At 39.1% G+C, this 24,777-nt stretch overlaps 7 protein-coding genes across 7 annotated transcripts; 3 read left to right on the top strand and 4 right to left on the bottom strand. All coding sequences in view use genetic code 12, as the record gives it.

Annotated features, from left to right (window-relative positions):
- Positions 1-3,711: 3,711 nt before the first annotated feature.
- Positions 3,712-5,472, bottom strand: PVL30_000007 (uncharacterized protein; the record flags this gene model as incomplete). The annotated part of the gene is made up of 1 exon (XM_001523993.2): positions 3,712-5,472. One exon carries the CDS (start codon positions 5,470-5,472, stop codon positions 3,712-3,714), a length of 1,761 nt encoding a protein of 586 aa, XP_001524043.2.
- Positions 5,473-8,211: 2,739 nt separating this feature from the next.
- On the top strand, positions 8,212-10,659 carry PVL30_000006 (uncharacterized protein; the record flags this gene model as incomplete). The annotated part of the gene is made up of 1 exon (XM_001528805.2): positions 8,212-10,659. One exon carries the CDS (start codon positions 8,212-8,214, stop codon positions 10,657-10,659), a length of 2,448 nt encoding a protein of 815 aa, XP_001528855.2.
- Positions 10,660-10,930: 271 nt separating this feature from the next.
- Positions 10,931-12,148, bottom strand: POT1 (3-ketoacyl-CoA thiolase B, peroxisomal; the record flags this gene model as incomplete). The annotated part of the gene is made up of 1 exon (XM_001528804.2): positions 10,931-12,148. The coding sequence occupies one exon, from the start codon at positions 12,146-12,148 to the stop codon at positions 10,931-10,933; it is 1,218 nt and encodes a 405-aa protein (XP_001528854.2).
- Positions 12,149-14,396: 2,248 nt separating this feature from the next.
- PVL30_000004 (uncharacterized protein) lies at positions 14,397-14,852 on the top strand (the record flags this gene model as incomplete). The annotated part of the gene is made up of 1 exon (XM_001528803.2): positions 14,397-14,852. The coding sequence occupies one exon, from the start codon at positions 14,397-14,399 to the stop codon at positions 14,850-14,852; it is 456 nt and encodes a 151-aa protein (XP_001528853.2).
- A 633-nt stretch (positions 14,853-15,485) lies between these two features.
- On the top strand, positions 15,486-17,336 carry PVL30_000003 (uncharacterized protein; the record flags this gene model as incomplete). Its single annotated transcript, XM_001528802.2, has 1 exon — positions 15,486-17,336. One exon carries the CDS (start codon positions 15,486-15,488, stop codon positions 17,334-17,336), a length of 1,851 nt encoding a protein of 616 aa, XP_001528852.2.
- A 654-nt stretch (positions 17,337-17,990) lies between these two features.
- On the bottom strand, positions 17,991-21,742 carry CHT1 (Chitinase 1; the record flags this gene model as incomplete). The annotated part of the gene is made up of 3 exons (XM_001528801.2): positions 17,991-19,450; positions 20,724-20,741; positions 21,706-21,742. 3 exons carry the CDS (start codon positions 21,740-21,742, stop codon positions 17,991-17,993), a joined length of 1,515 nt encoding a protein of 504 aa, XP_001528851.2.
- Positions 21,743-22,103: 361 nt separating this feature from the next.
- PVL30_000001 (uncharacterized protein) lies at positions 22,104-22,856 on the bottom strand (the record flags this gene model as incomplete). The annotated part of the gene is made up of 1 exon (XM_061119136.1): positions 22,104-22,856. One exon carries the CDS (start codon positions 22,854-22,856, stop codon positions 22,104-22,106), a length of 753 nt encoding a protein of 250 aa, XP_060975119.1.
- Between the last annotated feature and the right edge of the window lie 1,921 nt (positions 22,857-24,777).

Raw genomic sequence — 24,777 nt, 5'->3', positions numbered from 1 at the left:
CCAGCCGGGTAGTTCAAGTACAATGGATCCCGCTGCCTAGTTGCAGGTTGGTCCTTTTGACAATAAACACACCGTTTGATATAGTCGGCAAGTCTGCGATAGAGGTTCGGAATGTAGAATCCAGTATTTATTAGATTGAACGTAGTCTCAACTCCTGGGTGACCACGATCTCTATGAGCAAGATTGAATATGTGTTCAACCTGATTGTTCTCATAAACGACGCGTCGAGTGTATGAACCGGTCCGACCTAACTTGTAAAGGATTCCATCATGTAAATAGAACTCTAGTGCGCGGTTGATGAAACGTCTGGCGTCAGCAGGTGCGTTGTGCGAAACGGGAATGGTACGTGCCTCAAGGTACTTTCTAAGCGCTTGAAGTGGGATCTTCTTATAACTGTTATTAGGCTCAGCTTCAATGGTAACAACATTAACTTCTGCTAGTACTTTAGGATCCAACTTCGCCCTAAACTCGGCAATAGCTTCTCTGACCTCATAATGATCAGTCTGCGGAGTAGACGTGTGGCATCGGCTAAGAGCATCGGCAATGATGTTTTTCAGTCCATCAATGTGATGGATCTGATAGTTGAAGGTCCTGATGAAGTTCAACCATTTGTAAACCCGATTTACAAAGTGTGAATTATCGAGTGGTTTATTCATCACAAGGACAAGAGCTTTGTTGTCACAGTACAAATGAATGACCCCAGTAAATCCAAACAAGAGTGGATGGATTGCATCAAACGTCTTATAAATACTGAAAAGTTCCTTTTCGTAAATAGTATAGTTCTTTTCAGAACCATGGAACTTTCCAGAATAGCACAGGACTAGTTTCGATTCTCCAGCCGCATTGGTGTTTTGCAACACACCACCCCAAGAGTCTGTCGAAGCATCAGTGTGGACAGTAATGAGGTCCTTAAAATTAAGGGGTTGGAGAATCGGTTGGTTGGTTAGTACTGTGATGATTTGGTGGAAAAACCGCTTAGTTGTAGGATCCCAATGAATCTGATGCTTGGGTTCCTTCCTTGCTTGATTGACTAAGTTGTAGAGGGGAGCAGTCAACTCAGCATGCCCTACAATCAACTGTCGGTAATAATTGACCAAGCCAAGGAAACTTTCTAGCTGTTTGACCGTGTTAGGGAGTGGGTAATTCAATAATGCATCCACTTGACCCCTAATTAACGTTTTCCCTGCAGGTGAAATATGGTATCCAAGAAAATCACATTCAGGTACAGCGATCTTTAACTTCGCAGGGTTAATCTTCAAGCCAGCATTGGTTAGAAGACGGAACACTTCGACAATCTTATCTAGGTGTTCTCGAACCAGTGAGTCGGTAAGTTCATCTACTTTGGGACCCACGATGGCAATGTCGTCAATAAAACACATCACATCCTTCGCAACTGGGCTCAAAATCTTTTGTAAGATAGAACTAAACTCACTTACTGAATTGATATATCCTTGAGGAAGGACAGCATACTTCAACAAACCTAACGGGCTGTTAAAACTGGTAACATCGCTAGTAGCAGCATCCAATGGTATTTGAAAATACGCATTCTGCACATCAATAGTACTTATAAACCAACAACCACTAATCTCTGTAGTGAGATCATCCACGGAGAGTGGGTGACCCCCTTCCAACTCCACATTTTTGTTGAGTTCCCGAAGGTCAATCAACAATCGATGCCTTCCATCCTTCTTACTTATGAGAAACCATGGGTTCCGATAAGTCGCATCACTATAGACCAATTGCCCCTGTCGTATCATTTCTTGGAGAATCTCTACTGCAGCGGTACGTTTAGATCCTAATGGGATCGATTTCATCCGCCAGTGAACATTCGGATCTCGCAAGTTGATACGAACGGGAGGGTGTATTTCAGGCTTAAGTCTGCCAGGGTCTCCACCTTTAATGTAGAAGACATCAGACACCTCAGCACATTGGTCCACGAAATACCGAATATCATCTTCGCTCGCCCTAGACCCGGTAAATGCAGGTCGAAGCATCTCTGAAAGGGGAGGAATGACGACGGTTTGACTCACTTGGACAGTTGGAAATGAATCGATGTGGTAGTTAGAATCCCCATCGTAACGAATAGGGAATTTATGAATGTTGCCATTCGCGCGGAAACGTAACTCTCGTTTATCACCATCATCAGTAAACCCAATGGAGAGTTTGTGCGCATCTTGGAATGGCAACCCGAGTAGTACCTGACCAACAGGAATTTGCTCGTGCAAATAGAGGATTGCAGGTAAGGAGATGAAATGGACAGTAACATCTAAAAACACTCCCTGAGTAATTGCTTTGGTGTCATTATTAACACCTTGAACAAATACTGGCTGGCTCAAGGGAAAAGGCTTAATTGGTAACCCTTTTAGTGTTTGCGGGTTGATCAAACTCAACTGGGCCGCGGTGTCGTATTTCATTTCTATCCTACGGCCATGTATGGATGCGGGGAAACAGAGTAGTTCTTGAGTGACCCCTGGTTGGTGGTAGCCTGTCGAAGTGGTCGTCAGATTTACTTCAGTAACAACTGGTTTCTTCTTGAACTTGGCAATACCATCCTTAAGGGCTTTCTGCAAAACATCTCTGTCAACCAACATAGCTTTAGTACTTTCTCTCATCATGGCTCGAGCATCATCGTGCATTCCCAAATACTTCGAAAGATCCATAAACACGAAGAAGTTATGTTTCATGGCATCTTTGAATGCAGCCTGTTTGTCTAGTATGGTCAATTTACTAGTACGTACTCGGCGCTGACTTTTCCGCTGTGGATCAGTGGAATCGTCAGCAAGGTGGTGTGGTTGGTCGGACGTTGCACTTAATTTGGCAAGCTCATCTAGCTGATTCTCTCTCAAGATGTCTTCGACACTAAAGAGTTTAATTGAATCGTCAGCCACTGGGGAGTCAACTCCATCATCAGCGGTAGCATTTGCCTGTTCCTCATTAAGTGGTTCATTAACAACAACGTCAGATTTCACCTTAGGCACTTCTTCTTGAGGGTGACTCATCATGTTTCCATTCTCCGGTGGCGTAGAAGTCTGTTCAATTCCTTTTCCTTCGGATAGGAATAACTTTAACTCTTCATCAGGATCTACGGTGTCCTCCATGGCTAGGTTTTCTAATTCCCTATCCATTGTCAGTGCGGAGGGTTCGAACCGAATACCAGCCGAGCTAGGTTCTTCATACTCGTAGTCTGGGTCTACGTCTATGTTTTCATCTGGAAACTGGAGTTCCAGGAATGGTAAATGTGAGTCATAGGGTGGAGACTGCTCTCCGATCGGCGGGGACTCAGTGTCTAATTCCCGTCGGGACTCCTGCATAGATTGCTCTGTTACAGGGCTAGGTGCGCTTTCACGCTCCACTCTCTCCATCTCCTGCCGTTGTCTAACTGCTGCATTGAGTTGCTGTTTCACCTTATCAGCCTTCAACTTATTGTGAGCATCTTTTCGCGAGCTAGGGAGATGGGCTTTCTTCGCAGTCCAATCCTTCACTACCTTCTTAGCAGATTGAGCATTGGCTGCGTGCACCAAGTAAACCGGGACGTCATCAATCATGATGGGTCCGGGTTTAATCACTTCATCTATTGAATCAGACATTATATGAGAATTAGATTGCATCACTTCTGTCGGTAATCGTTCGTGGTGGGTATTTTCTCTAGAGTTACTAGTGACTGTACTCTTAGGAATAACCTCTACCTCCATAACTTGTGCTGCCTTGGACTTACTTTGTTGGGGGCGTGCGATGCCTCGCATTAGAACTTAGAGATTTCAAGCTCAGGTGTTTTAAAAGGGGACACTTATAGAAATCCATGACCAACGGTTCACCGTTTGCTAAGTAATACTTCCCATCGACTTTCTTTACCAACTTTTCATCCAAAGCAGTCACCAATAAGTGGCAACTATCAACAGTGTGTCTGTACTTTCCACAAAAATTACATTTAGTAGTCTTTTGTGATTTGTCACCTTTAGACACCAGTGTAGTACCGGCATCTTTTTCTTCGTCATCTGAGATAAGATGCATCCTCGTTTGAAATGTTGCATTAACAGCATCCCAGATCCTCTCAAATGTCAAATCGTATGATTTGACACCTTGAATGATTTTATCGTTAGGTTTATTCTTGAGGAGTCCAAGGCCAATCTTTATGATCGACGCATCTTCAAACGTGACTATTGGTCCAGTCCTTCCCGGCTTTTCGATTTTAACTTCCGGGGTCATATACATGATTATTTGATCCATGACACTACCCATCCTTTCGAAAAGGGTCTTAAAGATTGAGATCCATGTTTCCTGTGCTAGGTGAGATGTATTGGTGATCCTCAAATACTTTTTGACAGCAATACCAATAATGGTCATTTTCACTCTAGGATTATGTTTCTTTTTCAAAGCATCATGGATAGCAGTCATAACATCAGTAACTTGGTTCGTTTCTGGAGGAGTGCCCCCATTGCCCAAGATAGGTAAGTAATCAACCACCGGTTGTTCAAAGGGGCCCTCACTCTTACATGACATCTCAATCATGTCCTTCAACGACTCTGACTTCGTCAAATTAGCTCCGTTCCTTAACTCATTAATGATGAGCTTATCAGGAACACCGTAGGTGTGTTTGTGCCACAAAACCGACTTTAACCAGAACATGAAACCTTCCTCATCGGAGAACTTCAAAGGGACACGTTTTGCAATGTCATACTGACCGAGTGCCATATTGTCATTTTGAGTTCTCCCTTGTTTGGCAAGGAGTTTGTCGTAGTACGCCATGAATGCCTTTTCGACAGCTATGTCTGGGACTCGAATGTATGGAATTACCCTGACGTCTTCCCCATGAGGGTACCTCTGTCTTGCCTCGTTTATGATTTGACAAGCTTCTTCATGGCCTTCAACCCAGAATCCGCTATGGACTACTTCTCCATGGTAAAGGATACCATCGTAAGATGCAACAGATCTATCAGATCCATAAGCACTAGGAGTACCACTTTGACGGGATTGGTGAGTCAAGGGTGAAGCGAGTGAGTGTGGCCTCGAGGTAGGGAAGTTACGTCCTGGTGAAAATGTGTGTTCTTCCGGATGAACTTTCATTTGCACGTCAGTTGGCAGGGTTATGCTGTTGTTATCATCCGAAATCTGGGCCTTGTTAGCCTCATCGTTCCTAGCTGGTACAGGAGTGCTAAGTTGCGGGACTGTTTGAATCATAGCGGCTTTAAACATAGCAGTCATTTGTTTCATCTGCTCTTGCATCATCATCATCTCAGATTTCAAGTCTAAGATCTCGTTAATCTCAACCTGATTTATTTGAGGAGCTTCTGTCCTTTTCAAACCAGGAGATTCATCTTCACCTTCGCTCATATCGGCTCTTCCCGAGGTAGAAATAGACTGCCCGGAAATTGAAGATGAGTCGACACCAGCAAGGTCTGGTTTACTTGGACCAGGGTTGATACTCCTTGGAGTAGGATTAGAGGTCTTAGAATCTTTTGTTGAAGATGACATTTGTAGTAGAAGTTTTTCAAGTTTTTGGAATAATATTTTGCTTGAATGTAATATGTGATATACTTGGTGTTAAACTTTTTGGTGAAATGTTTTTATGGTAGATAAACCCTTTGTTCCAAATTATCAAGGGTTTCGTTCAATCAATCTCGGGAATACTTATAGTTCTCGTCACGCGAGTAAGAGGTCGTGGACAACAATTTTTGTTGAGTAGGGTGAAAATTTTTCACCAGCGCATAGTCGTGTATCCTGGCCTCATCTTAAAAATTTTGTCGACAATAAATGAGTGCCTCGGATTTGACTCCTCCTATATAGCAGGCGCTAAGTCAGTATCTCTAATAAAGTGATGATTGAACGACCTATTGAAACACTGTAGTTTCATAATAATAATTGGTTGCTTCTTTCGGGATGCAATTCTGTCTTTCTCTCAAGATGCTATATAGTCTTTCTTGCGAGATGCAATTTAGTCTTTCCCTCGGTAGTTACCATCTCCGCCGTTTTTATCTGGTGTAATTCTACCTCACCGATAACCCGTGTAGTTTGTTTAGTCTGCTACCATCATACTCAGATGAGTCCGTAGACAGTAATGATGATTTCTTAAACGCTGCTTTAACGGTGCTTATTTACCTTCTAGAATGTAATAAGTCTTTTTTAAAAAAATGATATAAACCCAAATTAGGGATGTGGTCATTATCCTAAAAATACTTTCCTCGATCTTTGCACCAATTGAGGGTAGCCACCTATACCCGTGCAATCTTCGGTACTCGTTTCAACGCCATGCCTATCACACGTACAGCCTTCAAACTATAGCCAAGTCAGCAGACACGACTCTATTCGGTCTATAGTTGCACTCTGTCTAACGTCTACAACCTTCGCCCTTTGTCAACTGATGGGTGAATATTCCATCATAAAGTGTTGACAGTATACGCTATTTGATATTTTCTGGTGTAGTCTCGGATACGTCCCGATGACTACGATGCATTATGTTCCATTGGACTAAACTCGCATAGTTCTCCAATGAGGAGTAGCTCCTCCTTTAAACTGTAGTTCACAATAGTGAAGCTATTAATTCGTGGATAGGAGATTTACTCTTCCACAGGTCCTTCTCATAAATGATATTGACCAAATGTTGAAATGCCAAGGTATTGAAATGTCATGATCATTCAATATCCTGGTCGACAATACTGCTTAACAGTAGCCTCAACCAATGTATCAATTACTTGAAATATTAGGTAACCATATCAAATCATTCAAACAACATGATTTGCAAGGATTTGAGGTCCTCACTCTGGTCGCCATTCTGTCGCATAGCACTGTCACAAGTAACAAGTGTACGACTGCTGAGCATCGGTTTGAGCTGGTAGCTCACCGATACCAGCGGTTTGAGTTCGTGACTTGATAGGCTATATTCCAACTAAGTGTAATTGTCAATGATCGCACCTATAAAGGTCTCAATGCTCATAAGTTAAGAGAGTAAATTGTCTCATACAAAGTCACTAGTAAGGAGAATCGTGAGAGTATACACTCTGCACGTTCACCTAGTGATTTGTGTTCAATGTAGTTGACCGTATAAAATCTATATTTTACCGATATTTCTATATAATAGTGATAAGTTAATTTTACCACTTCTCGTTCCTATTTATATAAACTCATCTTGTTTGAAGTTTCAAGTTTCCTATGTCGTGCAATATTCTCCAAATATTCACTTAGCGGAAACGAGGGCACAGAGCGTCCAATGTGTGTCGCACTGTGACACTATTGAAAAATTTATTATTTTCAATCCAACATCCTCCCCTCTCTCTCTCTTTCTCTCTCTCTCTATTTCTTTTCCCTCTCCCCCAGCCAAAAACATTTGACTGCTTCCGCTGTTTTTTTCACTACCTCTTTTAGTGGGTGGAATTTTGGATTTTATTTTATTTAATTTTTATTTTATTTTATTTTTATTTTCTTACGGCGTAATTTATATTCTTTTTATTTTTTATTTTTTATTTATTTTTTTTCAACACTGCGAGAAAGTTTAATCTGGAGAAACACAGATCTCTCTGACACAGTGGAATTTATAATATTATACACCAAACTACTTATATATATATATATATATATATATAAACAAGCATAGAAACATAAGGTATAAAACATATAAGAAAGAAAGAAAGAAAAAAGGAGGAGAAGAAGAAGAAGAAGTAGTAGAAGAACAAGGAGAGCAAAAGCATATCTTCTACAACATTCCCTTTCCTTTTTATACTTCATTACACTGTCTTAGATTAGAACTAGTTCTGGTACATCAACCACCAGCACTAAGGTTTAGAGTTGGCATTGGCATTGGCACTATCATTTGAATTTAAGCAATCCACTTTAGAAACAAAAGCTAGAAATTAGCATCAACCTTCGCAGTTAATGCAAGGGATATAAAGTCAACTTTATTCATTACTGGAGCTCCAACAACAACTTTAACAACAACTTTAACAACAACTTTAACAACAACTTTAACAACAACTTTAACAACAACTTTAACGCCATTTTTAAAAAGCCCTTTCTATAAATATAAAAGAAAATTTCTACTACACCCCCAACCTCTCCACATCTGGCTCGTTCAACTCATTTACTAGTTACATTATACACTAATCTTTTTATCCAAACCCCCTCCCCCCTTTTTATTTGATTGATTCATTGTTGATTCACAAGTCATCTTTAGATTTTACATAAATAACTTTTTTTATCCCGTCTTTTTCTTCGCCAATAATGAGCTCATTGAACAACAAGAACGACCGCATTGACGATTTGACAGCATTGTTTTTGCCAGACACCCTCCAGACATTACAGAATACACCAGTACCCCATTCCGACCAGCTCGGGAGTTCAAAGCAGTCGAATGGAGACTTTATGCTACCCAAAGACAACAATAACGGTATCACCAATAATGGTGCACTGACAAACTTGGAGGAAGACGCAAACAGGGGAAATGGAGCAAATATGGACCTTTCTACCTCGACGAGCTATCAAGACTTTTTGAACAGCAATAATTTCATCAACAGACCAACAACAGATATTGAAAATGAGCAACTACCATATTCACACTCAAGCAGCAGCCACTATGCACCATACTTGCCTTACGAAACAAGTGCAAACAACATACAGCACTATTCAAACTTTCATAATCCACTATTCCAGCAATATTTTCCCCAACAAACTTTTCAACCACAATTAATGCAGCAACTGCAACTGCAACCGCAACTGCTGCAGCAAGTAGTACCGCTCCCAATACAACAACAACAACAACAACAACAACAACTGCTACAGCAACCTCTGCAATACATGGGTGAAGTGCCACTTCTGCAGTTTCAATCTCCACAAGGATTCTCGGGCCTTCTGCATACAAATAGTAGCAGTTACTTGCGAGGGTTTGGCGAGTACGGCGAGTGGATTAATAACGGGTATACCAATAATCAAACACCTCAGCTACAGCTACTGCAACAGCAACAGCAGCAACAACTATTACTACAGCAACAACAACAACTGCTACAACAACAACAGCAACGGCCGATTGAATCTGCTGGAGAACTGTACCAATCCACTAGTACCCCCAATAGTCCAAAAAAGAAGAAAATAAAGCACCGCAAACGCGATACTAGACAACCTTTTGATTTCCATATTGACTATACTCCAGCAAACATCCGCAGATTATTAGACTTTCAACAATCTGGTGCTACGAGTATCAATGATTACAAGATTATCGATAATAACAACAATGAAATCGCTGTTGATTTTTGTGGCTTCTTAAATGGCCGGTTCTTTACCAATGACACTGATAACAACAACTATATCTTCACAAAAAACGAATTGCAAAGAACAACTGGAGCTTTAACAAAAGAACAGAGCTCCAATATTCCAACTACAGAAAACCCCAAAGTTGTCTCGTGCTATAGAAGAAACTATATCCAGATATTGATGAATATGAACCTTGCAGGGTTGAAGAAGGGGTTCAAGTTGTTGAAATTACAAACAAGTGAATATGGTTACACTACAACGCGGGTAATCAAATATTTCAAGATTGAAATCCATGCAGTAACAAACATGTCCAACTCCAAGAATGTGCCTATAATTATCCGCAATGACATTAAAGATTTAGAAAGAGAACGTGAAAAGGAAAAGAGAGTTGCTTCGAATTACCAAATGGAAACTAAGGATGATATTGTACAGCCAAATGTTGTATCAGCACAGGAGCACGTGGTTGTACTAAACGAAGTGGTTCCAACGTATTCGGATGATGTAGCAGATAAGTTTTTTGTGGTAAAGAAGCTACAATTCAAGAATGCTACACCGAATAATGGTAATTTGACTTTTCAAAACTACTACCATTTGAAACTAAAATTAAGCTGCATTGTTGCTGACATTTATTATGATGATTATGTTGATGAAATGGAGGTTGCCACTGATTTGAACAAGGGAGCTAACAATGAATTTTTATTAGCCGAATTGGTGAGCGAGCCCATTATTGTTCGTGGAAGAAACCCTAGTTTCTATGCTGAGCGAAAGGATATTTTGATCAAGTGTCGTAAACCAAATTCACGCAAGAGTTTCAAGATGGCATCGCAAGGAGCAGAGAGGGATGGAGGTGGCCAACAAGATGATCTTGATGATGGCTTGGACCACGGTGGTGATAATATGGAGGACGATTCTCATACCGACGATGGTGAAGGCGGTGAAGGTTTTGGTGGTGGCAGTGTTGGTGGTGGAAGAAGTCATGGAACGCGTGATTTTGCAGATGAAGATGATGGCGATGCTGATGCTGAAGATAATCTGCAAAAGCGTGGGGACTTTGCCTATGGAATGAGGTATACTAATCAAGCACATGAAGGTGGCGAACTACAACAACATCGACACCAACCTATAACTGTAAATGGACAGGAATCACCCTTGGATGAAGCTAAGAAGAAGCAACAAAATGAGCAATCACAATCACAATCACAAAACCAGCTCATGTCAAGCTACTCTACATCTTCGCTTGATCTAGAATCAATGGGTAAATACAAGTATTTTCCAATTTCAAGTCATTACTATTTACCACCAGTCAATGTTGTTTGGTTTCCTCATAGAGCACACCACCCAATAGATAAAGAGGAAGGAGAGAGTGGTTCAAGCATGGAACCCAAGATTGAGAGAAAGAGCTCCAACGTTTATTTCAAATAAAAAAACAAAACAAACATTGGACATTGGACACTTAACGTTTTGTTTCCAATTTTTTTTTTAATTTTTTCAGTTTGGCCATGCTAATCGTTGTTATTATTACTATTATTTTATTTTTATTATTATTAGTTTGCGTCCATTTTTTATTGAATTTATAGCCATGTATTTTATAACAATCTTTTCAACCATTTTAGTTTCCCCCGAAAAGATAAAATTTTACATTTAAAGGTGAACTAGATACTTAATAATTTTTATTAAAACTAAACTATGTAATTTATTCTCTCACCAAGACTGATGCTGCACCCATACCAGTACCGATACACATCGAAGTCACACCAATTTGACCTGGTTCTAACAATCTCAAGATGGTAGCGTATTGTCTTGCTCCAGTCACACCCAATGGGTGGCCAAGGGCAATGGCACCACCGTTCTTGTTCAACTTCTCCTTTGGAATGTTACATTGTTCAGCACTGTAAAGACATTGTGCGGCAAATGCTTCGTTGATTTCGTAAACATCAATGTCTTCAATGCTCAAGCCTGTTCTGGACAAGACTTCTGGGATGGCGTATGCTGGACCAACACCCATGATTTCTGGTGGGACACCAACTGAGCTGCATGCAACAAACTTGGCAACAATTGGGTATCCTTTAGATTCAGCAAGTGATCTCTTCATCAAGAGCACACCGGCAGCACCATCACTGATTTGTGAGGCGTTACCTGCAGTTGTGGTACCGTCAAATGCTGGTCTCAATTTGGAAAGACTCTCGGCAGTGACACCTGCTCTTGGACCTTCATCGGTGTCAACAATGATTTCCTTTTCAACGACATTACCATCCTTGTCTTCGGTTCTAATGATAGATCTGATTGGCAAGATTTCATCTTTGAACTTGCCCTCCTTAACTGCAGCTGCAGCTTTTTGGTATGACTCGGCACTGAATGCATCTTGAGTTTCTCTTGAAATGTTAAACTTTTCAGCAACATTTTCGTTGGTGATACCCATAGGGATCATACATCCGGCAACGGCTTCGTCGTCGCCCAAGTGTGGGTCGACGGAAGGCATAGCCTTCTTGTAGTATTGTGACATGGATTCGATACCACCACCAATACCGCAATCGATTTCACCAGTGGAAATCTTGTTTGCGATATCTGAAATGGCCATCAAACCTGAGGAGCAGAAACGGTTGATACCAATGAAACCAGAGGTGTATGGGATACCAGCAGCCAAACATGCACCACGATGTTCCATTGCACCAATAGCTTGGTTACATACGTTACCCATGGCAACATCTTCAATCAAGTTAGGATCAACTTGGGTTTTCTTAAGAAATTGTTTGAGAAACTCGGTAAGGATGAATTCTGTGCTCACGTTTCTAAAGCTTCCTTTGAAACCTTTACCGATAGCAGTTCTGTATGCTGCCACGATAACGACATCGTCTGGGTGTTTTTCGAGAACTGACTTTTTGCCTGCTGCACTTGTCTGATTTAATTGCATTTTTGTGAATATTTGTATATGTATATAGATATATATATATGAAGGTTTGTGTTGAAGAAGAAAGAATTAAAATTGCTTTTCTATGCTATCTACTAATAGTGTCGATAGGGTTTTGTATATATATGTGGTGGAGGGTGTGAGGTGAAATAAAAGTATGTTGGTAAGATGAAATGGGAAAAGGAAAATGGAAAGGGGAAGAAAGAAAGAAATAAAAGAGGGGGGCGGGTCGGTGGCTATATATATATATATATATTAATAAATTTGGAGTAATATATGGGGTTAATGTATATACGGATATTTAGTTTCTACGGTTACTATTTTTTTTTCTTTGACTTTTGGCAGTGTGGGGAAAATTTTGGTGCATTACTTTTTTTTTTGTGCCAACGGTTATTGAAGAACCTTTAGTAAAGAAGTAAAGAGTAGGTAGGTGTCCCTCTTTCTTTCTTATAATTTTTTTCCACCTCCTCCTTTTTTGTGTGACATTTGAGAGAATTCATTCTCGTTAAGTATGGGAAGTTGCCTGTGAAATAAAACAGTGAATTTAAAAAAAATTGAGTATTTATGTGTGTACTTGTATATATGAATATTAATGGGGAAGCGAGCATAGCAGAGATTATGAAACCAGTTGGGATTGTAGTGTATCATCGGTTAAATAAGAGACAGCGGCAGAGAGAGAGAGAGAGAGAGAGAGATAAAGAGACACACACTGTAAGGTTTTCTGGGGGCAAGAAACCATAGTTGGAGAGGGGTTGGTTGAGGGGTGGAACGGATATAGTACGTCATCGATTACAATTATCTACATCAACACATGTAGAAATATTGGAGTGTCTTTTATTCAAAGTGTGTGAAGAAATGAAAGATGGGAGAGACCACTGGACAAGTAACTATTGTATATATGTCTTTATAACTGGTCTCATTCTGACTAAGTTGCTGCTGAAAGGAAGTGCAAGTTCTATCAAAGTATTTGGGGGGAGGAAGGGGAACATTTCCTGTTGTTGTACCGTGGATCATCTACCTTAATTTCCTATTCATGTGTGGTTGCGCACGACCTATTTTGAAAACTACCGAGGTTATAATATTCAGTTTTTTTTATTTTTTATTTTTATTTTTTTAGGTTAGAAAGTGACATTTCAATTCACACTCTGAAATTCCCGCTTACAATTTGTGTATCTGTAAGCTCTTATGTAAGAAAGTAAATTATTCTTATGTAATTGATTATCAAATTGACTATGAAACACTTCCCCTCTTTAAAAAAGACATGAAAGAAGAGAGGTTTGTTCCCACAACATATAAACCATGTCCTAGAACCTAAACTCAAAAAACTCATTTATTTGTTTAGAGCAAAAAAAGAGGTAATGTTTATACCCGTTGCTACTCCTCAGAGGTGAGTCTTTTTTGTTTAGAATGTGCTATACACCAATTGTATTTAGAAGCACATCCGCCACCACCTCACCATCACAAAAAGTTCCCCAAACCATTGCATATGAACACTTATTTGTTGTTAACATTGATAAGTTAAAACACTGTTTTCTCTGAATCTCAATTTTTGCATAAATTTATAACAACCTTATCGTGGCATGGGGTAAAACTAACTCAATATAGGAATACCTCTCCAGAATCTAATAGATTACCTCGAAAGACCACAATAACAACCACTAACATAATCATTAACATTATCATAATCAACCTCTTTAGTATTTCGCAACTATTTTTTTTTAGCAGTGTCGCGAAAAAATGTCGCCCCCACCATCGGTACTCCCTCTTTCTCTCTTTCTCGCTCGCTCGCTCCTCCACCTCCACTATCATTGAAGAAAAAAATATTGTCGGCGATAAATTCTGCGACAACACAGCTTAAGGAACTACCAACACTTTTTTTCTCTATTCTCTTTTCCCAAATTTTTTTTTCCTTTTCCTTTTGTGTGTATGAGTGGTAGTGTGTGAGTGTGCGAGACATTCTTGTGAGAAGCTTGTAAAACATCCATGTAAATAGATATCAATAGAGAGGATCAAGTATACGTTGGAAAGGGGTTATACAAGAGAGTTCAAACTTTTCAAGGTCCTCACAAGTGGTTATAAATTATGCACTAGATATTGAATAAGTCACATATCTATACCACATTCTTGTATACAATATATTAATCTTCAGCAATTCTTAGAGTTTAGAGAATCAGTCCACTTGATCACAATCTTTATCAAAACAAAACAAAACAAAATAAAACAAAACAAAACAATCACTTGGTATCCAACAATGTCTTCAACAACAGCATCAAGCACAGCTCCTACATCAGTATCGCTGCTACTGGAACAGCAAGTAACATTTCAGTATGCAAACGAGTGCGACTTGGAAATCCATTGCTCTCCCTTTGGTCTTAGTGGATTATACATCAGATTGGGTGGTACAAATATCATGGGTATAGGGTCAACAATGGGGCTAATAACGGGAAGCACAAAGGGACTTATACACTATAACAATAGCAATGATTTCTTGGGCAAGAAATACAAGTTATATATTGTTGTTGAAGGAACCAGTTTAAGGATAGATTTCACACCAATTATGGAAGAAAAAGCCAGCTCTTCAGTTGCAGAAGACGACGATAAAGAGGAAGTACCCACCTTGGTGTTTAATGGACCATGTCCTGAAGGACGACCGGATGAGATTGAGCCGTTTATAGGTATCTTTTCCTTTGAAAGAGAAACTGAGTAGATTAATATTAAATTTTTTAGAGTAGAAAAAGATAAATTTGTAATATATATTTAAAGAAGAAGTAGAAGAAGAAAAATAGAAAGTATAAACATTAGACACTAGAACTAGCTTTTAGACCTACTCCTCTTATTTTCTTACACCATCCACCTCTCAAAAGTTCTGTTGCATCCACTCACTATCCATTCATCCAACTCGTCGTTGTTTTTTTTTTTCAGAAAAGTTTGGTGCACGTTTGTCAGACTCTCAGTACATGTATATATATGTATATATAAGTTAAAACTGTGGCTTCACCCTTTTTTAAGTTTTTATTACTCAAATCCATAAAGGTAGCGACGTTTCACAAAGCTTTTGCAACATAAAAAAAAAACGGTAATCCCAACAATCCGTTATCTAATGTTTACAAATCAAAGAACTACATTTATTTTTTCTTTCAAAACCAAACAACTTTTTATATATTAAAAGAACATTTCTTTATTTCTTTCACCAACTAGAATACTACTATATATTATCGTCATATCCCTTGGTTCTTTAACTTTAATTCTACTTTAACCACTTTACTGTTATTCGTTCTCCACCCTCCATATTCCCACTTCAGCCCTTAAACCCCCCCTCACCCCACACCTCCTCTTCACAATGACATCAATAACTAAACCAGTCCAGTTAAAACGAGCGAGTGTTGCTTGCAATACATGTCGAGAAAGCAAATTGAAATGCAGAAACAATGGAGACTTTACAACTTGTCAAAGATGTATGACTCTAAATACAAAGTGCTCGTACACTTTGAAAAACTCACAACTTAAACGGAAACAACCAGGCACAGGCAGAAGAGCCAGTCACAACAAGCATGCACAATACCAGCATCTACAACAACCCATAGTGCAGTTGCCAAGTAAAGAATTAATCATTCAAGTAGTTATCATTTTCTTTGAAAACCAATACAAGGGCATATTCCCAATCTTCCACAAACCTACTTTTCTAACATTTTTAAGGTCAGAGACATTTGACCCAAGTACTTTTATTCAAAACCCACCAAAGACAATTACACCACTACAGCCAGATCCTGCAATACTCTTGAGCATACTTGCGCTATGTGCTCGACTACATCCCGAAATGCCAAAAATATACGGTGCATTTGACGAAAAAACCGCAGCTACTTTCCAACCCAACTTCATTACATCTACTGCTTCACTCTCTGCAAACTCGGCATCGAATGCTTCAAACTACTTTGGATGGCATGCACGACGACTATTGGCAGAACACTTTGAGCTGCCATCATTGAGCCGATGTCAAGCCTTGTGTATATTGAGCAGTCATGAATGGGGCGAGGGAAATGCATCCAGAAGTCATATGTACCTGGGAATCGCTGCCAGGATGGCAATGATTCTCGGTCTAGATGAGGAAAGCACAGAATTGATGCACGATGGTCAATTATTGGAGTTGGAAGTGCGAAGAAGGGCTATGTGGAGTATCTATATGATGGATAGATGCAATGCAAGCGGAAGAAGTAGCCCTTCTTGTGTTTCTCTTAAGGATATTCATATAAGGTTACCATGCGATGAAAAGAGCTTTATCTTTGTTAGTGGGCAGCAACAATGTTTTCGGGAAGATGTTGGCAAGTATATCCAAGAAGCAGATACAAAGCGTTTAGCAGAAGTTTCGTGTTGTGGGTTTATGCTATACTTGTTTGAACATTGGCGAAATATTTCCAAATGGGTTGGCGAGACTGGTGGTAAGTTGGAGAGGTGTGCACCGTGGGATGATAAATCGCCGTATTATAAATTCTCAGTTGATTTGGATAATTTTGAAAAATATTTACCCAAGCATTTGAGGTTTGAGGCGATGGATGCACATATTGCCAACGGACTGGCGGCAGACTTTGCCTATTTCCATGGTCTTTTCTTTCTTTGCCGTATTTTTCTTTGTCGTGAGTATTTTTACTCGTCGCCCGATTCTTCTCCCACTGGATGGTGGATAGAACAGGCCAAGAAATTGTTTGATAGTTTGGACAAGATGGACCTGATAACAAAGATCTTGAAGCCAATGAATCTTATGGTGATTGCACCATTTACGGGGTTCCATGTATTTACAACAGGCGCCACTAGTCTCTATATTGCTGCATACCCGAGAAAAGTGTTGATTGCGCAGTTTAACCAGGACATTGCCGCCAAGTATCTGAAAATGGCCGAGGACTCGGTCGAGACACTCAAGAGTTGGCGTACATCTTGGGGGTTGGGCAAGAATTGGATAGAGACTTTAAGGAAGTTGAAGCAGATTTTCGTTCGAGTGTCTGATGTCCAAGATGATGATTTGAGACACAAGATGCACGATTACGGTAATATCGATAATAAACAATCGATGAAGATTTCCAATTTGGTTACTGAAGAAAGAGATGCAGACAAGGAGGATATTTTGACGATGGACTTTATAAACAACCTCGATCTCGTTAATATATTCCCCGACTGGAGTGACCCAATGAATATATGAGGATTTAGGGATCTGAAGCAACAATTGATTTATATATATGGTAAATTGCTCATTTATTTATTTATTAATTCATTTACTAATTCATTTACTAATTCATTTACTAATTCGTTTATTGAATCACTTATTTACTCATTATAATAATATTAGACAATTGAAGAAAAAAAAAATTTGTTCATCCCTTTTTTTTTAAATAAGTCAATGATATGTGTCGGAACCAGACTACCTAAATGATTGTTTCACCTGAATGTTTCACCTCAACTAATGCTGTTTTGCCGTTAAGAAGGTAGAGGTTTGGCCAATACTCTACACAACCTTAATGGGTGCAACCTCATATTATAACCTAACATGAAACAACATGACCAGTAAGAGTCTTGTCTGCAAGTAATTGACTGTAGCAACTCTACTCAATTACCCTAAAGACTTGAGCTTGTCAGAAAAATATAAACGAGCTTCAGAATGCCATTCGATAAAGAACGTTTATATCTTCTTAAACCAACTTTAGATTAAGTAAGCTTTTATATCAACTTTAAATACGATAACCTTATAATAACATATCTCTAGTTCAAACACACTAAACTCAGTAATATTACTATTACTGCGCAGACTTTAAGCATACCGAACACTACTTAAGTCTGACAATATGTGTAATAAAAATCACAAGTATGAGAGAGCTGTGAGCAATCCCACAATTAATAGGTATCCTGGATGGAAGTGAGATGCGCTGGAGTCGACGGCATCTACTGATTGTACTTGTCTCTTGTAAAATCTTGTTGGTGCCACAGTTGTCGTGAGTGTCACGTAACTAGTGACCTCAACAACTTGTGCTCCTTGAGAAATAGCAGAAGAAGTGATTGCTGGGGCTTGAGTTGTGGAAGTAGTCGGCGAGTCAAAGAGACCAAACCAATTGAAACTAGATGTTGTAGTTGGCACAGCAGCCACGGGGGTAGATGAAGTAGTTGGTTGTGCTACTACTACCGGTGCAGTTGACGCCACAGGTACAACAGCAGCAGCAGTGGCCGTAGAAGAAGAAGGAGAAGAAGAAGATTCTGCAAACAAATCACCAATCCAACTCCAGAAACCTCCTGTACTTGAGGTTGTAGTTGCAGTTGGAGTTGAGCTTCCAACTATTGTTGCAGCAACTCCGCTGCTTTGAACAGCTGAGTATGTTGGAGTGCCTACCAAACTTGTGTATGGATTATAGTTTGAAGATACTGTACTGAGTGTCGATAAACTAGCTGCTGGCACCGACACAGAAGCCGAGGATACTGAGGAGCCACCCGATAATGCATTTTTAATTTGACTCAAGAAGCTCGTTGGTGCTGAGGAGATATCCCATACGGAAACACCTCCAAACGCCGAGTCTCCTTGGATTTGTGCAATTGTGCTTGCAATAGTTGATGCGTCAACATAACCTGAGCCTGCAGATGATGATGAGCCTGGAACTCCCAAGTACAATTTGATGTTTTTACCACTGGCATACTGACTCCAAGTGTCCCAATTAAACTGTTTGTCGATGGAACAGTAGTTGTTGTAGAATTGGATAAATGCAAAGTCCAAGTCAACCAGTGCCATCAAGTCTCCCACAGACTCGTCAGGGTATGGACACTGTGGGGCTGCTGATAAATAATACTGTCTTGAAGAGCTTGCGAAATAGCTCTTCAACTGTGTAGCCAAAGCAACGTATCCCGTTTGTTGTTTGTTTTCAATATCGAAATCAAAGCCATCGATAATGGCATCTCCAAACGGTCTTTCGTCATCGGTACCTCCACCGAATTTGTTCCACATTGTAGTGGCAAATGATTGAGCTTCAGAGTCAGAGGAGAATCCATAAGTCCCAGATTCTCCTCCTAACGATAACAAGATGATTTTGCCTTGTCCTTGGCATGTAGTGATATCGGCACCAATTTGTGGGCAGTCCAAGAGTCCGTCACTGAATGTTTGAGAGCATTGGTTGGCAAAGTTCAAGCCCAATTGTGGAAAATTGTTCATGAATGACAAGATGATGATATCTGCTGCCGATGACGAACAGTAGCTAGCTAAAGATTGTTGTGATCCGCCAGCATTTTGACCCCAATACGCTGCAATATTAGCTGCGTTGGTTAGGACTGGAAGTACTAGCAATAGTAGTGAGAGTGAGACCTGCTGTGATAATAATGAATGTAACTGCATCCCCCTTGTTTTCTTCAACTTAGTATAATACTGATTAAATGTTGATGTAGATGTAAATGTGGATGTAAATGATTGTTGGTAAAGTGGGAAGACGTCTATATTTCATGCTATTGTTTGTTCATGGGGGTGGGCATTTCCCCGGTATATATATATATATACACAATTGCGTGCATCACCACATTGTCAGTCTTATGGTGGTGAAATATATTTTGCAACATCTACATCTTCCCAAGATGGTTTCATTATTTCGATTCTCTAAACACAAATTTCTTGTTTCATTCTGTCCAATGTGTTACGTCTAATGTAAATACAAAATAATTTTTTTTCGTTTTTACTACTTACGGTCATACAAAAGTGGTGTGCGCAAAGGGGGGGCTTACGTGGAGGGGGGCTTTAAGGGGTGTTTTGATTTTGCCATGGAATAAATTTTATATTTTTTTTTTGGTGTTTTTTTTTCCACTTTTTTTATTTCTCACCTTTAATTTAAGTTGTGACATAAAGGAGGTTATTATAATACGCCAAATAGATGGTGACATCAAGTCATGGAAGAATGCAACCTCAAAACAAAAAAAAAACACGCAATCAGAGAAAGTGAATGGGAGAGTAAAAGTGAAAGTGAAAGGGAGAAGGAGGTTTAAAAGTGTATACACATGAAAAATGATGTTGCAAAAGAAGACGTTTCAGAGAGATTGGGTTTTTGCAAGTGTAAATGTGTGTGTATATATGTGTTTCTATAAACTATTTCGCAAGTTCCAAACTTCGTGTATTGTGTCTACTTTTCTTGCTCTCTTGCCAACTGTCTATGAACTTTATACAATTTGTTCCTCGTTGGGAATGCTACATACTTGATTGAGGAATTTTTTTTCTTTCTTTTGTTCACAAGTGTAGAGAAGGTTGTGAGTTGAGAAGCTAAGTAAATAAAACCATCTGTATTGCACTTACCTTTGCCCCCACCTTCCTGTGTCTATTCAATATCACTTTGGGCTTAGTAGGATGAATAGTAGAATTTGGCAATTTAGGTGGTAACTCAAACTTTGTTAACTCAATTAGGAAAAAAAAAAAGAATGGAAAAAAAATTAAAGTATCGCACAACACGAGACTGATGATGTGTTTGTAACAACACAAAGAGAGAAAAAAAAATGAAAAAATATAAAAATATAAATTAACAAGTTGAATAAGAACTAGATGAAGGGGAAGGTTGAGAAGATGAAGAAGAACTAGATGAAGTAGACGACGCTGAAGAATAGAATAAGTAGGTGAATATCAGTTAAAGACTCACAAAGCAAAGGGTCTGTGTGCTGAAAATATTCTTCATCTACTGTATTGTTTGGATAAAATTCTATCTAAGATTTCAGTTTCCTCCTTTCATTTATAATTGCGCGTTATTATGCTTGAACTACTTCAATGACAACAACAACAATAGTAGCAGCAGCAGCAAAAACACCAGAAACAAAGCACTACGACATTTTGATCAAGCAAACTACGAGACAAGACTATTTTACGCGATTGTTTTGTTTTGGTTTTTTTCTTCTGTTGTCTTGTTCTGTTGTCTTCCTAATTCAATTCAACTTGATGTTTCATATTTGTATCAAGGTTAACAACGTACAATACGGCTATATTAACATCAGTTATTTTATTGCAAGACACGCAATTAGACTATTCTGCCAGGAGTCGTTTTTGCAAATGAATATACCAAAAACAAAAAATTAATTGTAAAAAACAAGGGGCACTCTGGATATCCGTGGTTATCATTATGATGCAATTCACATCTCTAGTTCAAAAGGAGTAGTTGTGTAGAGCTAAAGTAAAATAGTTACGGGTGTGTTAAAGGGGAGGACCCTTGTCAACTCTTTCTCTCTTATTTGTATTGCATCTAATTACATGTACTTACACTTCTTTATACATCTTGATACATCTTGATACATCTTGATACATCTTGATACATCTTGATACATCTTGATACATCTTGATACATCTTGATACATCTTGATACATCTTGATACATCTTGATACATCTTGATACATCTTGATACATCTTGATACATCTTGATACATCTTGACACATCTTGGGACACACGCAATCACTTACAAACTTTCACTTTCTCCTTCTCTCTCTCATTTTGCCACACTTTGTCTATCACCAGAGCCAAAACTAAATTGAGATAGCAAGGGGCATTGAGTCCTTTTGAATATCCCAAACCATCTTTAGCCAGCCTTGCTCCTCTTGGTTGTCCCATTCTTATACAGTAGACATCCTCCAATCTATATGAAAAAATCAAAATCAAAATCGAATGATGTTTAAGGAGTTTACTATCAAACAATACGAAAGGTGTGCAAGAAATAAAACACAACAGAGTGTATCAAGTCACCTCAGTTTCAAGGGCAAAGACAATCTCAAACTAAAATTTTTACAGAATATGACGTGGTCTCTAAATTTCCAACATTGATTAAGGAATTTTGAAAAGTTTAGAAAAAAAAACTGTAAAGTAAAACAATTTAGTAAAAACTATATATCTAAGCAGTGTTTAAAAGAAATCGGAGAATAGGACAACGAATGGAAATGAACTGGGTCAAAATCAAACAATGACTCTTCCACTTCTACAACAAGGCAAGAACAGCCAAAGAGAGCAATGAACCACAACCTGCAACTGTAGCACCGACATTTTGTGTTGATCCTGAAGTGGTGGAGCTAGAATCAGCAGCAGCAGATGATGATTCGGATGAAGATTCTGAAGCAGATGAAGATGTGGTTTTTGATTGTGAACCAGAAGAAGCTTTAGAGCTGGTTTCACTAGCAGCAGCAACTGCACCTCTGGTGCTTGAGCCTGAGCCTGATGCAGATGCAGATGCAGTGGAACTAGACAATCCAGACAAGGTGCTCAAGATAGCTGCAATGGCTGAAGATGGGTCGACTGAACCAGTAGCTTCTGCAAACTCGGTCAAGTCCTGAGCCAATTCAGACTCAGTCTCCAATGGAGCATCGTCGTAACTGTAGGTTGAATAGTTTTCAATTATTGAAGAATAACGCTCAGCAGCGTTACAGTAAATTTTTCTCAAATCGTCTTCGGAAGGATTGTAGCCCTCTTCGCCACAGTTTTTAGCACAGCTTGCCAATTTGCTCCAGTATTCGTCATCGTCCAAGTCACAAACACATTGCAAAACATTTGACTCTGACACGTCACTGTTGCCTTGACATTTGTCGTCCAAGATCTGGGCTGCGTCGTAACAGTCCTGCGAATCGCAAGTAGCGTCACTGCTATCTGCTCTCTTGAGAAAAGCGTGAAGCTGGTTTGACAGTTTAGCTTGCGTCAATGCAATGGAGGCAAGAATGGCAAATGATGAGATCTTCATAATGTTGAAAGTAGATGTTTAGTAAGTTGAGATGGATGAGTAAGGGTGAATAATGATCAGGAAACGTATTTGCTCTTTTCCGTTTCTGTTTTTTTTCTCTAATTTTTCTTCGTCAACTTCTTTTGTAAAGAAGATGAATGGAATTTATCGTTAATTTATATATATTTGTACAGTTTAGATTCCAAACCCGACACCCGCCCACGTTTAACAGAATAGCGTTTACATAAGGATGCAGTCCAATTTCACTTTGCCAAATGCATAATTTCCGTAAATGAAATTTCTTTTTTTTTTCACCCAAAGAAATTAAGAAGAAAAATAAATATAAATAGAAATAGAAAACACTTAAGGTCAAGAAAAAATTGTTTTAACTTGAGGGCCCTCTCTTTTGTTTGTGTTTTGAATGTAGCTAATCACGTCCACTATTGTTTGGAATGGAAGAGCTGTATGTAGGTATTTCAACATTTTCTTTTCACCTCCATCACATGCTTTAGCATCTAGTAAAATGGGTAAGTTATGATGAAGCTATTTATTGGCTTATGAAGAGGAATATTGGAGAGGACATGAAAATATGGTACTTGTATTACGATTTGCTTGTATAGTGTGGGGGAAAGAGAAAGAGTAAGGGAAAGGGGAAGGGGGGCTCTTGGGTCCAATAAGAACATTGACCAAATATAAACGTTGGGTGTTGATGCATACAAGGTTAAAGTGAAAAATTCTGGTTTACTGCTCGATAATTTTTTTATTTCCTAATTAGGCACAAATCATTCGAGGCGAGGCTTACATCGTAAAAAGTTCTCTCTTCTTATTTATTTCTTTTCTTTTTTTGTTTCTATGGTCGCTCCCTTAATTTTGATTTCTATTTAGTTCACTGAAATAATAGAGTAAAAGCCAGTCGTCTATGGGGAAGATGATGCAGTGTCATTCGTCAAATACGTCGTCTACTTCGAATTATATATGGTATTAGTAAAGTGAGCAGTTGAACAATTAGAAAATGAATTGTGCATTCTTTGCAAAATATTAGAGCTGTGTTCTAGTTTGGGAGTTTGGAGTATCACGTGATCAACTTCGTATATGTAGCCGTACCCCACTTTCTAATGGGTTATGAACATTAGAACGAAGTTTGTTGTATCATGTCGAATGAAAACATCCTAGGGATTCGAGAGGTGTAGTATATGAGTGAGTAATGAATGTTTTTGTAAGCACCTACTAGTAGAGTTAGTTGAGATACCTTTTGAATTTAGGGTTTCGATTTTATTTGGTAAGTGAGTGAGTAGTACATTTTCAATGGAAACAACTTTGCTTTAAAACAGTGCGAAATTTTGATCCCATACGTAAAATATTGATTATATACACTGATTACAAGGTAACAAAGAAAATACTGAAATTCTGGTAAAATATAATCCAAAATATGTTAAGACCACTTTATATGGGCATTACTAAGTGGTATCTAGTGGTTTGGTTCGACGGTGGTGAAGAAGTAAAAAGTGGAATCTGTAAGGATGCACTTGAAACTCGGTGTAAGGATGCACTTGAAACTCGGTGTAAGGATGCACTTGAAACTCGGTGTAAGGATGCACTTGAAACTCGGTGTAAGGATGCACTTGAAACTCGGTGTAAGGATGCACTTGAAACTCGGTGTAAGGATGCACTTGAAACTCGGTGTAAGGATGCACTTGAAACTCGGTGTAAGGATGCACTTGAAACTCGGTGTAAGGATGCACTTGAAACTCGGTGTAAGGATGCACTTGAAACTCGGTGTAAGGATGCACTTGAAACTCGGTGTAAGGATGCACTTGAAACTCGGTGTAAGGATGCACTTGAAACTCGGTGTAAGGATGCACTTGAAACTCGGTGTAAGGATGCACTTGAAACTCGGTGTAAGGATGCACTTGAAACTCGGTGTAAGGATGCACTTGAAACA

Source organism: Lodderomyces elongisporus, chromosome 1 (genome assembly GCF_030384665.1).
Source record: "Lodderomyces elongisporus chromosome 1, complete sequence".
NCBI lineage: Eukaryota > Fungi > Ascomycota > Pichiomycetes > Serinales > Debaryomycetaceae > Lodderomyces > Lodderomyces elongisporus.
The sequence above is the reverse complement of the archived record's forward strand: the minus strand, read 5'-3'. Positions and strand labels throughout refer to the sequence as shown.